Source organism: Zerene cesonia, chromosome 9 (genome assembly GCF_012273895.1).
Source record: "Zerene cesonia ecotype Mississippi chromosome 9, Zerene_cesonia_1.1, whole genome shotgun sequence".
Classification (NCBI taxonomy): Eukaryota; Metazoa; Arthropoda; class Insecta; order Lepidoptera; family Pieridae; genus Zerene; species Zerene cesonia.
The window spans coordinates 5,417,935-5,431,863 of NC_052110.1; the positions used below are offsets into that span (position 1 = coordinate 5,417,935).

General features: G+C 34.1%; 1 protein-coding gene across 1 annotated transcript; it reads right to left on the bottom strand.

The window, feature by feature from the left end:
- Positions 1–1,013: 1,013 nt before the first annotated feature.
- Positions 1,014–9,800, bottom strand: LOC119829174 (UDP-glycosyltransferase UGT5-like). Its single transcript, XM_038351576.1, has 9 exons — positions 9,797–9,800; positions 6,763–6,869; positions 5,904–5,991; positions 4,788–4,980; positions 4,111–4,308; positions 3,435–3,654; positions 2,455–2,674; positions 1,562–1,781; positions 1,014–1,299 (listed from the first exon to the last, which is right to left on the bottom strand). The coding sequence occupies exons 1-9, from the start codon at positions 9,798–9,800 to the stop codon at positions 1,014–1,016; spliced, it is 1,536 nt and encodes a 511-aa protein (XP_038207504.1).
- Positions 9,801–13,929: the final 4,129 nt, after the last annotated feature.

Consider the following 13,929-nt stretch of genomic DNA (forward strand, 5'->3'; position numbering starts at 1 on the left):
GTTCGAATGAAAAAGATACCTCTTCTAGGACTCATAGATTTGTGTTATCATTAAACAGTCCCCACACGTAGTCTAGTTTGCTGGCTACGCAATATGTCTCACTTACTGACGCTGCCTTGTATTGTTATATTTTTATTGCTTATGGATTCAGAAGTAAATCTAAAGGAAATAACATGTTTGCTTATTAAACATTCTTAGAGATTATTAACGAACTGTGTTTGTATGAATATAAATATAATAAGTATAATAAGTACTGAAGTACTTGATGATATTTTTTTATTATTTTTCATTTTCACTGCTTATACAAAACTTAAGAAGACTCATTTGATTATAGATTAGTTCTCAGAGATTAGGCATTGCTCTAAAATGATTTGTTTGTTTAGAACATTAAATTTTGCTACTATTCATAATAATACACTAATTAATTTAAATAAATATGTGCATTTTAATGATCGAATTTTAGTATATTTTGAATTTGGTATTATGCCTTGTTCTACGGTTGTAAACCAAATAAAAAATGGTAACATACAACAAATTAATGTGTTTTTATCAGTAATAATAATAGTGTAACGTAAATACGAAAAATAAATGCTCTAATTGTCTCTTTGCTACGCGCTTGTAAATAATCAATAACGTTAAATAACCGACGTAAATAATTAAAACGGTTTAACGTTAATACTGAATTTGTGAAATAATTTAAATTTTATCCTGTAATCGTACACATTAATTCACGACCATAATCAGTGTTTAAATAATAATTCGTTGAAATTCATTTGATTTTAATAAAGTAAACTAATGGCTGTTTTCATATTATCATCATAATACTATACCAATTGGTTAATGGACTCGAAAAATTAAAAGATTACGTCTATCTTTTAAATGTATTGACTTTTATTATGAAATAAACAGTTAGACGTCTTATTGCATAAATACATTGTAATTAATTTATCCTAAATAACATTCAGAAGGAAAGTGAAAATGGCGAAGTTCTTTCAAATATATATTATCGTTCATTATTGCCTTTTTTGCTTTATCACGTTCCCCGGTTGTCTGTATCCACCTCTGAGACATGTTAATAGTTTTCTCAAAGCAACTACAATTGAAATCAGAACTGTTACAGCAAGAGCAAGGAGGTCAAGGTACAGCTTCTGATACAATGGTACATCAAGTGCTGGTGATCTTAAATGGGGAGCGCCACGAGTCTTGACCACGTGTTCCACCCATTGGACCAGCTCCTTGTCAGGAGTCACGGGTCTGTCTTTATAGATTTGAGATAGTTCCTTGACTTTTGTTGTATATCTGAAATTTTATTTATATGTTATACATAGAAAACTAGCTGTTGGCACGCGGCTTCGCTCGCATAGGCGAAGGAAAGTGTAGACAGTACCGGGGCTAAGATTTTCGGGAATAAAACTATCGTAAATATATTCCTTAGGTCTCAAACAATTTTCTCACCATATTTCAACCAAATCGATTCAGTGACTTAGACGAGAAGAGAAGACAGAGCTACTTTCACATTTTTAACATTTTATTTCTCAGACGTTTTAAGATTTTTACTTACTTAGGATCGTTTAATATTTCTCCAATAGCAACTTTAATATCATCAGCCATCGTGTATGATAAGTCAACTCTTTTAGCGAAGCCTTTTTGCACTGCTCTCTCAGCGTTTATGAATTGGTCAGCAAATACTGGGATCGCTATTATGGGTTTACCAAAATAAACAGCTTCAGTTGTTGAGAGTTGTCCACCATGAGTTATAAATAGGACACAGTTTCGATGAGCTGAAACAAAAAGCAAATTTACACTTAGACTTCCAGAGCTTGGGATCTTCGGTTTTTCACTGTTAGAACCACGACTCCTGTTATAGTAACTATACTTAAAAATACAATTTATAGTATTGGTATTGCTTTCAATAATACTAATCAGATATTTTAAATCAATCATGTACATAGGAGAATATTTCTCAATTAGGAAACAAAATACATAGAAACAAACGATGGTCCCATATGAGACAATTAACAATTAACATTGACATTTGGTTACGAGAATGTGTGTGTGAATGTGGGTGTGAGTGTGCTACCTAGGTTTGAATATTGAGTTAGATAAATAATTGTCAGTTAAGATATGGATTGTGTATTCAGTAGGCAGTTCTGTAGAAGTGCAGTACATTTTTATTACTATCAAACTAATATTCAACACGGCCCCTCTTATTTACTAGATAAAAATAAGTAAGGTTTTCCTTCCTGACGCTATAACTCCAAAACGCACGAACCGATTTCCATGCTTTTGCTTTTGTTGGAAAGGTCTCGGGCTCCGTGAGGTTTATAGCAAAGAAATTTCAGGAAAAATTTCAACAGAAAAGCGGGAAAAACCGGAGCCGTCTGGTGGTGAAACGGAGTTCGACGGGTTTGCTAGTGATTTATAAAAATAAATACTAATATTATGAGACCTCACCTAGTATACTCTGCTGTGGTGCCCACTTAACAATGTGGACATTGCTCGGAGTGCCTGGCAGTTCTTCTTCAAATTTCCACAATACCGTATACTTTAATCCACCAAATATTTTCAATAGAGCTTCTTTTATCTCCCTAGGCAAGTGTTTGCTTTTCAAATTACTTCCCAGACTGAAGTAAATTACTCCATTTTTAGCGTTATCTAGTATTTTCTGCAAATTCTGTGGACAATCCAAGTTTTATTTGTGAAGTTATTATATTGTATTGTATTCAATTTTAAAATCTTTTCTGTACCATAGAAACTCCATTAAAAAATATGTGGCTTATGCCTTTTTAAACATTAAATCTGCGGGATGTAAATTATAATACGAACGATGTTTTTATTTGCGTAGTAATGGTATATGCAAGTGAAAACTTGTAATTGGCCTTATTCTCTTTTTTCACTTATGCTACGATTGTATTTATTGCTGTAAGTTTTTTTTTTATAAATAAATAAAATAATATGATAATAATCTGAGGGTGCAGCAGTGCTCCCGTCAAATTGAGCAAATAAAGAAACTCATGGATCTATCTATTTTTTAAAGCTAATCAAGCGATTTTCGACCTTTTTATATATTACAAAAATATATATTATAAATACATCTTTACACTCTTGATGCTTTTGTAATTTATTTATATTGTTTTAAAGAAGAATTTTTTAGTATTAGAAAACAGAATTATTGTTTTTATTCAAGTCTATTGTAGTATGTTATTTTTTAAGTCTAGAAGTAGTAAGTTTAATGATTAATTTGTTTGTTAACGGTTTTATTCTATACTTTTGTATTGTTTTCTTTGTTTCTATTTGTATTAGTGTGGCTTTTGTCTATGGTCAATAAATATTATTATTATAATAACTTTATCAACACCCTACAGCGTTTTCTAGACTAATACAGTTCTAGACAGTAATTTAGGAATGTAGGAAAAAACTTTTATTCTAATTACCTCCGGTAATGGTTTCAAGTCCTGGCTTATATGATACCCTCCGATTGGTATAAAGTTTTGTGGTAATGATATCGCCTTGCCCATAGACGCATGAGAATTGCTCAGTATCAAAGATGCGTTATACACCACTTCATCCAGCGATGGAACAGCATGACCACGCTTTTTGATAGCTGGTACGAACAATTTTTCATACTCCTTATATTGTGATGGGTTGAATATACTGCAATTGATGTATTCATAAGAATTAAGCTTACTTCAAACACAATAAAATAATAAAAATTATTTTTTTATTTTTATTTATTGATACTCATAAAATAGCTTAAAAGATGCAAACATAAACTTATTTTTATCAAGTTTCTCTGTGCACCATAAGCCAACGACAGCTACATATGTTTTGTAATTATTTTAACTTTTAATGCGGGAAGATATAATATTAGTGACGAGCGACATCGGTGACCTTGCTGGCCGTGAATATAATAGCAGCAGAAATGATATACAGCATGTTAGTTTTAGAAAATAATATATAATATATTATATTCTATGTTCCATATATATATTACATTCTATGTTATATGCAATTTATGATGTCTATCTAGCTTTATGTGTTAAAAAAAATCAATCAATAGCTAAACTGTAATAAAAAATCTACCAGAAAATATAAACACATATTACTTACAAGTGTTCTCTGTATAGTACTCCAAGGAAATACAGTAATTCCTCGCACCTCTGGTAGAAATTGAAAGGTGGTACATTGAAGGATGACGAATCTGGTGCGTACGCTGGGTTAATGGAGCCTCCAACTAGCTGCAACACTTCATAACCAGGATCCGTAGTCGACACCCAAATATATGGACTCTTGAAAATTGCGGAAAATCTATAATATAATTTGATATTTAAAACAAGCTGCATTCCAGCCCCGCTCGGGTAGATTTCTTTTTACGTTTTCTGTCCTTAACCAGGAGTCCATGAGGACATAAATTCCATTGAATCGAAAATCATTCAGCTCCGTTCAGCCATTCTGCTGGAGCTGTCACTTTGGGGCAGAGGGAGGAAGAGAAGGGCAAGAAAGAACACAATGGTTGAGCGATAAGATAATAATAAAGATATAAGTAAATAATGTTCATATGTGAGAATTTTTTAAAGGTTAGAAAAAATTAGATCACGAGGCGGGATTCGAAACCGTAGCAACCTTGACAATGTTGTTTCTATTTCTTCACGCGAAAACAACTTATATGGTCTGTATAATACAGAGAAAGATTATACTCTGGATTAGCATATAGGCTACTTTTCACCCGGGTACCACGTGAGTGACGCGGCGGCTACAGCTAATGGTCAATAAATTAATAGACTTACCCGGCGATAAAATTAAAAAGGAACCACTCGATTATGATGACGTCAAATTGTTCACTGGGATCATCTATTAGCTTCTGGACGCCTTTGTTTTTGACGACTTGGCCATACAAGTCGTATAATGAATTGATGAATGTTGATACATTTTTTGAATTTTTGTCTTTGCTGAAGTAATGTTTTATGTCACCGACACTGTCTGGAATAATTTGTAGTATAACAAGTCTAAGAACATGTGTGTATATGGTGGTACATAATAATAAGTGAACCGATTATAATGAAATTTTGCACGGAGATAGTTTGAAAGCCGAGAAAGGTTACAAGAGAATTATACGGGAAAAAACCGTGGTCAACGTTTTTTTAATAAACAAGGACCATGTTTGTTTAGTACATTACAAATAAAAGTAGAGACTTTAGTTAAAATAAAAGAAAAAATTAAAAAGAAACAAAATAAGCCATGAGGGATCTCATCGATTTTAAGTTGTTCCTGAGGTTAGTGGAAAAAACAAAAAAACTCGTCAACCTTAAGTAATTAATATAAATACAGATTAAATTCAGTCTGCTCGTGAACAGAGTTTTTATGAAATTGCGATTTAAATCAATTAAAAAATATTTAATTTCCAAAGGTCCTTAATTGAGTTATATTTTTATTTTTCATATAATAATCTTAATCCCTTTGATGTGTTATTAAACCTCCGATAAAATCAGTAAACGTGGTTATCACTCATTTACCTTATTATAACACTTATGTTTGTCCGTCAATCACTCTGAAACTACTGAACGGATTTTTATGAAATTTGGCACACAGACAGGGCATGAACTGACTGGGGTGATAGGATACTTTGGGATAAAATAGGAATTGATATCCGGGCGGATATAGTGTTTAGTGACTTATAAAGTGTCATCATCTAATATGTATCCCGTCGAATACAGATTATAATATTGCTTTGAAGTTTCTATCCATCAATATTACATATGATTTTCAAGTTTCGTCCTTTAACGTAAATCAAACAAAAAAAAAATCAAATAAAAAACATTTCAATACGTCTTTGAGTTATGCGTGGACAAACATACACTTATGAAATTTGGCACTCCTGATTATCATATTTAAAAAAACCATACCTGGTGCAGGTTTAATATCCATGCTTAAATCGATTTCTCGGACATTAGAAGGCCTTTGTCCATGAGGGATCGATGTTAGATACGTTATCTGTAAATATAAATTATTAAAAGCTATTCAACCCGGGTTCGCCCGTGGTAAATATATGGCCTATTAAGGGAAGTTGTAGCGTTCTAATGGTGAAAGAATTTTTGCAATCTGTCCAGTAGTTTTTGCGTGGAAACGTTACAAACATACAAAAATACAAAAGTTTCTACTTCAGTAATATGAGTTTAGATTGAACATGTTAAAACAAGTGTTTATTTTATGTCTATTGGTGTTTTAGATTTGTTTTGGTTTAATAAAGCCATTATGAATCATCTTTGAATAATCTTAAAGACATTTATTTCATTAAAAGCATTACAAATGCGTTATTCAATTGATCATCTGCGGGATTATAATACGAACGACGTCTTTAATTACATTATAATGGTATATACATGTGAAAACTTGTAATTTTTTTTAATGATTGTATTTATAGCTGTAAGTTTTCTTTTAACTAAATAAATAAATACTTTGTCCCATCTGAGTAGTCATTAGATTTCGCCAATTTTTTGCTTGATAAAAAACATCTCTGTACATTTATCTAACACTCATTATTTTTAAATTGCCTCAGTGGACTTTAATCATCAGACAGTAACAATATGGAAAAAAATACACTGCAGAAACAGGCCGGATTTATTTGATACTACTAGCTTCCCATCCGCGGTTTACGCAGCCAAAACTATCCTATTTGAAACTATCTGAGCACCATATTTAGCGGTTTAGACTTAAAGAAGAGACAGAGTTACTATCGCATTTATAATAGTAAGGATATCTTACCTCATGTCCAGCTTTCGCCAAAGCATTCACAATTCCATCTCCCAATATGGAATGACTTTTAGCGGGTAATGGAAATATTATTAGGATTTTATAACTATTTATACACACTATAAGTGCAGCTAGTATTAGTATATATCTTATATACATTATGTTGGATTTTTTTTATTACTGGATGAATAATCCGACTTCTATGAATTGTTTTTGATTGGTTGTAATTTGTATGTAGCAGCTCTTTCTGAAAAAAAAATTGTATCGGTTAATTTTAAAAATAAACTTTGAATGAGTCAAAGATGGATGTTTTCACGTAGTTTTAACTCAAACATAATAAACATGATAGAATCTGTGCATTATGAAATCATGTTGTTTGTTTTATTGTTTATATTTAAGAGGAATAATATAACAATAATTGAAAACCAGATACATGCAAATAAATACTACATAAATTCAGGTTTTGAATTATTATTTTAAGGAAATAAAGCAATGTAATATGTTTAGCTGTCGTATAAATGTATATGAATATATATTTATAAACCTTACATTAAGCTACATAGAAGAATTTATTCTGTTTATTCTCAAACGAAGGTCCCTAGATTCTTGGCAAATTATTTAAAGAAATTGTACCAAAATCACACAACAACCATTTTAACACAAGACCGCGCGGATCGACTACTCATTTAAAAGTAACAGTACCGAAATGTCAGCCTTAAGTACGACAACTGCCTCTAAATATATTTATCTGGCTGTTATATTAAGCCCTTGTCAGATAAAACGCGTACTTAGTGCGTAAATAGCGCTATAGGGTCGCGATTTGCTGACGTCACACAGATTGACCAGAGAACCGCTATGCAACGTAACATCATCTAAGTATATATATAATGTTCATTATCATCATCAGCAGCATACACGTTCCCACTGCTGGGACACAGGCCTCCTATGAGGGTTCAGGCTATTATCAAGGCAGGCCAAGTGCGGGAGGGCAGATGTCACATGTCGCCGAACTTTAGATTCTTGGACATGCCGTTTTCCTCACGATGTTTTCCTTCACCGGTTTAAGCTATTTGATATAATTTTAATATATATGAATTACGTGTCACTTTGTTTATCCGCGATAGACTCCTAAACTATTCAGCAGATTTAAATCAAATCAGCACACCACGTGCAGTTTGATCCAACTTAAAAGATATGATAGTTTATATTATTTCAATTACGATAAATGAATATTCGGGTGGAGCCGAGGCGTTCAACTAGTAAAACTGTAAAAAGCTTGAAGAAAAATTTAAGCAGGTTTGAGAACAGTAAGATAGCACGAAAAATTGTATCTGTTTGTCTGTTTGTTAATCATTTTTGTAGGGATGAACCACCTGAACTATAAGAGCTCTGTAATATATATAAAAATAGTGTTATAACAAATTCTATTACACACAATGAGCACGCTATTTACGCTAAGAGTATAATTTCAAGAACTGAAGCACCTGATATGGAACTCCAAGAGCCCAATTAAACTATAACATGTACAGGAAAGACGTCTTAGCAAACATTGTTCAGTCTGATGGGCATTTTCTGTTCACTTATAAAAATTATAGATTTGGTACTATCGATGGGGAATTCCATGACTCCAGCTAGACTATAAAACAAGTAGAAATTGTCTTAGCAGAAGTTTAGTCTAATGGGCATTTTCTGTCGACTTATACGTCTGATAGTAATCGTATTCTGGAACATTCGACGTTGAAATCAACAATCTCTGCGGAAATTGGGAAAGAAAAGTATTATATCGATACATTGAACCTTTATTAAAAGCCTCCGATTTGTTCATGTTCAAAGTACACGCAAACGAAGACGTGCACGAGTTAGTTACTAATAATTTTTTATTTTATGTCATAGCGGGTAACTGACTTGATGGTAATTGATCACTATCGTACTTAAACATGCGCAGAGGTAGTGCCTCTGTAAACGCCCTGTCCGTTTTAATGGTGTAAATGATTAAGAAGGAAGAAATAGACTGGTAAAGGGAGAGGAAAAGGAAACAGGCCTCTGGCCACTATATGTACGATTCACAATAACATATTATTAGTTCAGGTTTATGTGGGAGTGTGGTATTTCCCCGATGCGAGCTGGCCCCATTAGTGCCGAAGCGTGCTCGACTCCCACAATAAAATAATCATAAACCGGATCATAAACGGTTAAGCTATCCGCGTGCATACGTATTAAAAAATACATACAGTCGAAGTCAGTAGCCTTGTCTTTAAGATAAACCTCCAGCACCTTTAACTTAAAATTGAATTTAAAAATGTCACCGGATCGAATTATGTTCTTTAAATTTCAATCCAATCGTTTGAATTTAATTAATTCCATTCAATTTAAATTATTTTCAAGGGACCAATATACTGTTATATTGACAATGCTCAATAGATATTGAATTATTTAAAAAGATTTATTGCAGGACATATAAAATGGTTAAAATATGTTTAGTATGATATTCGTCAGCTATACTGACAGGCAGGATACGGACTTACGCGGGTGAAATCGCGGGGCGCAGCTAGTATGTTATAAAATTAATAAATAATGAATCAATGTCACAATTACTCATCTATTAAAAACAACGGTTTTATAGCCTCTGTTTTTATTTTAATCTAAATAATGTTATGACTAATTCTAGCGTCATTGTAATGGAATTGAATATTTCCTAATTCATAAAATGTTTTGCGACCAGTTTTAAGTGTGTGGTGTGGGAAGATAAAGACCCAACCAGGGGGTTGCTATGTCTATGACTATGTTATAGATCCAGACAATTATGTCATGTGTTAGTATTATCAAATAAAAAAATTTAATATTCAAATTGTAATAACGGCATTCAGGAATCATTAACAGACTAATTATTATGGTTGAAGGTATATGGTTCAATAAACCAGTCGTGTTTGAAGCCCGCCTTTCATAGACGTATCACAAATCCTTTGTATGTAAACCCTAATAATGTAAAAGAAAAAATCGAATATAACATATAATAGTATATAACAGCGAAAGGTTGCTCACTCACTCATCACGAAATCTTAAAAAAACGACTGTACGTGAAATTTGGTAGGACGTTAGATTGTAGTCGCTAGGCGCGCAATAAAACAAATTTTTGTAATAGGGTTGCGTTGAAGATTTCTAGGGTTGTCGACAATTTGTTATAACAGCCCTTAATTTTTTGTATTACAAACTTGAAATTTGCTAAAGAGGTAGTAAATAGTTAGTTAACATGCCCTAAGAATTGATTTCGCAATAGGGCTGCATTAACGGTATTTTGAAATTATTTTTATGTATTCGTTAATAATTAATAGGATTTTGCAATAGGATTGCATCAGGCTTCTAGGGTTGTCGCCATTGAGAAAATTAGTTGGTCTCCACTAAAATCTGATTATGTGATGGGGCTGATATGATATAAAAGCGTCCCAGGGCTGTCACAAGTTCGTGTGCACAGCATTTTATCTTATATCTTCAAATTAAAGAAGTCCATAGTTAGTAGACGTCTGCATAAACAAAATTGGTAATAGTGCTATATTAAAAGCGTATAGGGCTGTAAGAAGTTCATATGAAAGTCGTAATGCTTTTTATTACAAACACGTAATTGGTTAGGGAGGTAGTTGATAGGTGTCGAAATTTTTTGCTATATTTTTAGCTAGCTTTAACATACCAGCATAAATCTCAAAATCAAATAACCGTGCCTCTCTTTCTGTCTCTACTTAACAACTAAATCATAATATAACCGATTTGGTTCAAATTTACTTAAAATGTAGTTTGAGACCCGAGAAAGAACACAAATTTTTATCTCGGGAGCTTTCCTTTTTTGATTTTACCTGTTGGTACCTAGTGTTTACGGAAATCCTAAAAACATTCAGAAGTTATATATGTGTATATATATATATATAAATAATAAAAGAAAGTGATGTTATATACACTACTTATAACTCAAGAACGGAAACCGAGTTGGCTGGAAATTTATGCAGAGGTAGCTTAGATCCAGGAGACGGACATAGGAAAGTTCTTTCCTGCAATAACGCGGACAATGCCGCGGGCGGGAAGCTAGTTAGTAAATTAATGTCCATTACCGCGGTTGTATGATGACGTAACGACGTAATTAAATCTTTTAAATTCCGATTCTTAAATCAGCTTAGTAACAATGACATTGCAAAATTATAATAAAAACAAAAAAACATATTTTCCTTTCCTTATTCTGCTAGACATATTAAAATTATCTTTTCAATCTGATAACATTAATTATTATGTACTTGTTCTGCCCGCGGCTTTGCCTAGTCGCAGGAAAGATAGATCCGGGGTATTCCTCACTTGCTCCATTCTCTTGGGATTATCGGGATAAAAACTTTCCCATGTCCGTCTCCTACTTCTAAGCTATCTCTGCACAAATTTTCAGCCAAATCGCTTAATCCGTTCTTGAGTTTTAAATAGTGTAACTAGTACCACTTTGTTTTATATATATAGATTGCACAATTTCTTCCTTATATTCGTATAATATCAAAGAGATAAAGCGGAGAATGACCTAATAATATGATAAGGGTATCGTGAAATACTCGGTAGATTGTTGTGACGAATCGAGGACGATAAGTCGGTCAGGTGTTACTAATTTCCTGCCACATGCTTTTTTATATCTTTTATTTAGGCTCATTAGCAATTGCAAATCAATACATTAACATAAGATAATAGAAAAAATTATATACATGTCATAATGTACAAAAAAAAATGGGCACAGCATGCACAACACAAATTATTATTTCATTAAAAACAATAATAACAGACCCGCAGGGCACCTTGTGGCGAGGTGACGGGGAGTAGCGCCCCCGTGGTCCTTAATTCTCCCGGGGGAGGTCCCTGTCCTCACCTCCGGACTGTTTCTGTGACAGTTCGGAGTGATCAATGACGATCAATGATGAGGAGGATTGCCTTAATTGGCCGTCCAGAGTGGAGATGCAAGAGCTATTTGCACGGGGGTGGAAGTGTCTAATGGCGTAATAGCGAGGACCCAATCCGGACCTGCGGGCCCGCGATGTTGAAACCGGTGCCGCACCTCTGCCACCGTCTGTCACCGTCTGCCACTATTTTTCAATTTTGCGAACTTGAAAAGGCAGACGCCCATAGTTTCCCATAGGCCCAGCCTACCGATCCATCAAACACCCCCTTTCCATAGCCCAGTTTTGTTCCGTTCCATTTTTTTTTTTGCAGTAGTCCTACATCGGCCGCGGACTGCCTAGGGCTGTATCTCTATAGTGCAGTCATGGGCAGGATGCGGCTGGTATCCCACAACACATTAAATTCTCTAAGGGGCATGTGCGTGTTGGATCTGTGTCCCCACGTAAGCCTTCTTATTTTTTTTTTTTTTATTTCACAATCGGCAATGGAGCTGGTGGGACGCCTGATGGTAAGCGCTACCACCGCCCATGAACATTTGTAGAGGCGTAAAGTCGATTACAGAACTTACGGCTCTACAAATGGATTGCCAACTTTAAATTGGGAAGGGATTAAGAAAGGATTGGCGAGAGGAATAAAGGAAAGGACTGGGAAGGGGAAGGAAAAGGATATGGGCCACCGGCTCCCCCACTCACCGAACGAAACACAGCAGAATGCTATTTCACGCAGGTCTTCTGTGGGGGTGTGGTACCTCCCCGGTGCGAGCTGGCCCAATTCGTGCCGAAGCGTGCTCGACTACCACATACAAACCTTCCAATAGACCGGGTGCTTTCCTTCTGAAGGTACCCGAGTATTATGGAGAGACACACATAATATAATAGTAATTAATAGATAGAAATCATTAAAAGTGCAAATTTAACATGCGTTGTCTGATTTCATTCACGAACAATGTAATATGAGCTCTTTGCAAAGCAGCTTAGCTCTTATAAATTTCTGAACGTAATGAATAACCTTTTTTACGTAGCTGTGTTCTTAAAGTTCTGCATCCGACGTTCTAGATTTTTCCATTCCATAAAATCTAACAACACAGTGTTTTTTATTTACAATAATCAAAAATCAAAAATATTTTCTCCTCCGCTAAAATTTAAACCATTATAGATTTTTTTTATTGCTATCTAATCTGCGAATTCCAATAGGTTCCCAAGACAGTCGAGTAACTAGACATTTATCATCTTGACCTCCCCTACAGTCAAAGTGCATTCACTATATAGTCCTACTGATGCTACTAATAAAATAAATGCGAAAGTTTGGGAGGATGTGTGTGTGTTTGTTGCTCTTTCACGCAAAATCTACTCAATCGATTGCAAAAAAATTTGATACGTAGACCGCTGGACAACTGAAATAACATTTAGGCCACTGTTTATCCTGATATTAATAGGGGATACGGACTTACGCGGGTTAAGCCGCGGGGTGCAGGTAGTTATGCCATAAACTTGGGCAGATTTTCTGAGTAACGTCCATAAAAAAATATATCGAATTATTCAATCATTTATGCCTTTCTGATACTCGCGCAGTCCTTCCATTGGCCGAAGCCATTAAGGAAGAAGAGAAAAAGTAGAAAAGAAGGATCATTTATGCCCAATAACCAGGCCGTGTAACAAGAATCGTATACAATAACGATATCTTATGATCAAAGGCTTCAAAATCAAACAATAACTGAGGTTGACCGTGACAGTATTCACTGGTTACTCATTTACGTATTTTTATAATCTTTTTCCTGTTTTCATATGATATTCGGAAATTCATTGACATTTATAACGCTGAATCATTTAGATTTTAGACATCCTATCATATCGTAGTATGTATTACGATATCATATCTTTCTATCATTATCTATAGTATTATTATACCTGACTTCATCCAAGCTACGATTTTGTTCGCTATTGGTCGAGCCGTTCTCGAGTTTTAGGGTTAGCACCACGTTTGGCGATTAATTTCTAATTATATAGATAAAAAGAAATTCTAGAGATATAATATCGAATAGTTATCAAATCATTATAACCACCACGTAAATCCTTAGACTCTAAGTTTTGATGATGATGGTGTCGGGTTCGATACCGATAAATGTCATAAATCACTACATAGTATAAAACAAATTAGCTTTTTGTGTCTCTATCTCTCTATGTATGCTTAAATCTTTAAAACTACGCAACGGAGTTTGATGGGGGTTCTTTTAATAGATAGAGAGATTCAAGAGGAAGGTTT

What these genes read in the sequence shown, in the direction of transcription:
- LOC119829174 (XM_038351576.1), bottom strand. An exon ending in ACTTGAAACCATTACCGGAG is followed by an intron (nt 2,675 to 3,434) that starts GTAATTAGAATA and finishes GATTGTCCACAG; the next exon opens with AATTTGCAGAAAATACTAGA. An exon ending in GAAATATTAAACGATCCTAA is followed by an intron (nt 1,300 to 1,561) that starts GTAAGTAAAAAT and finishes ATAAAATTTCAG; the next exon opens with ATATACAACAAAAGTCAAGG.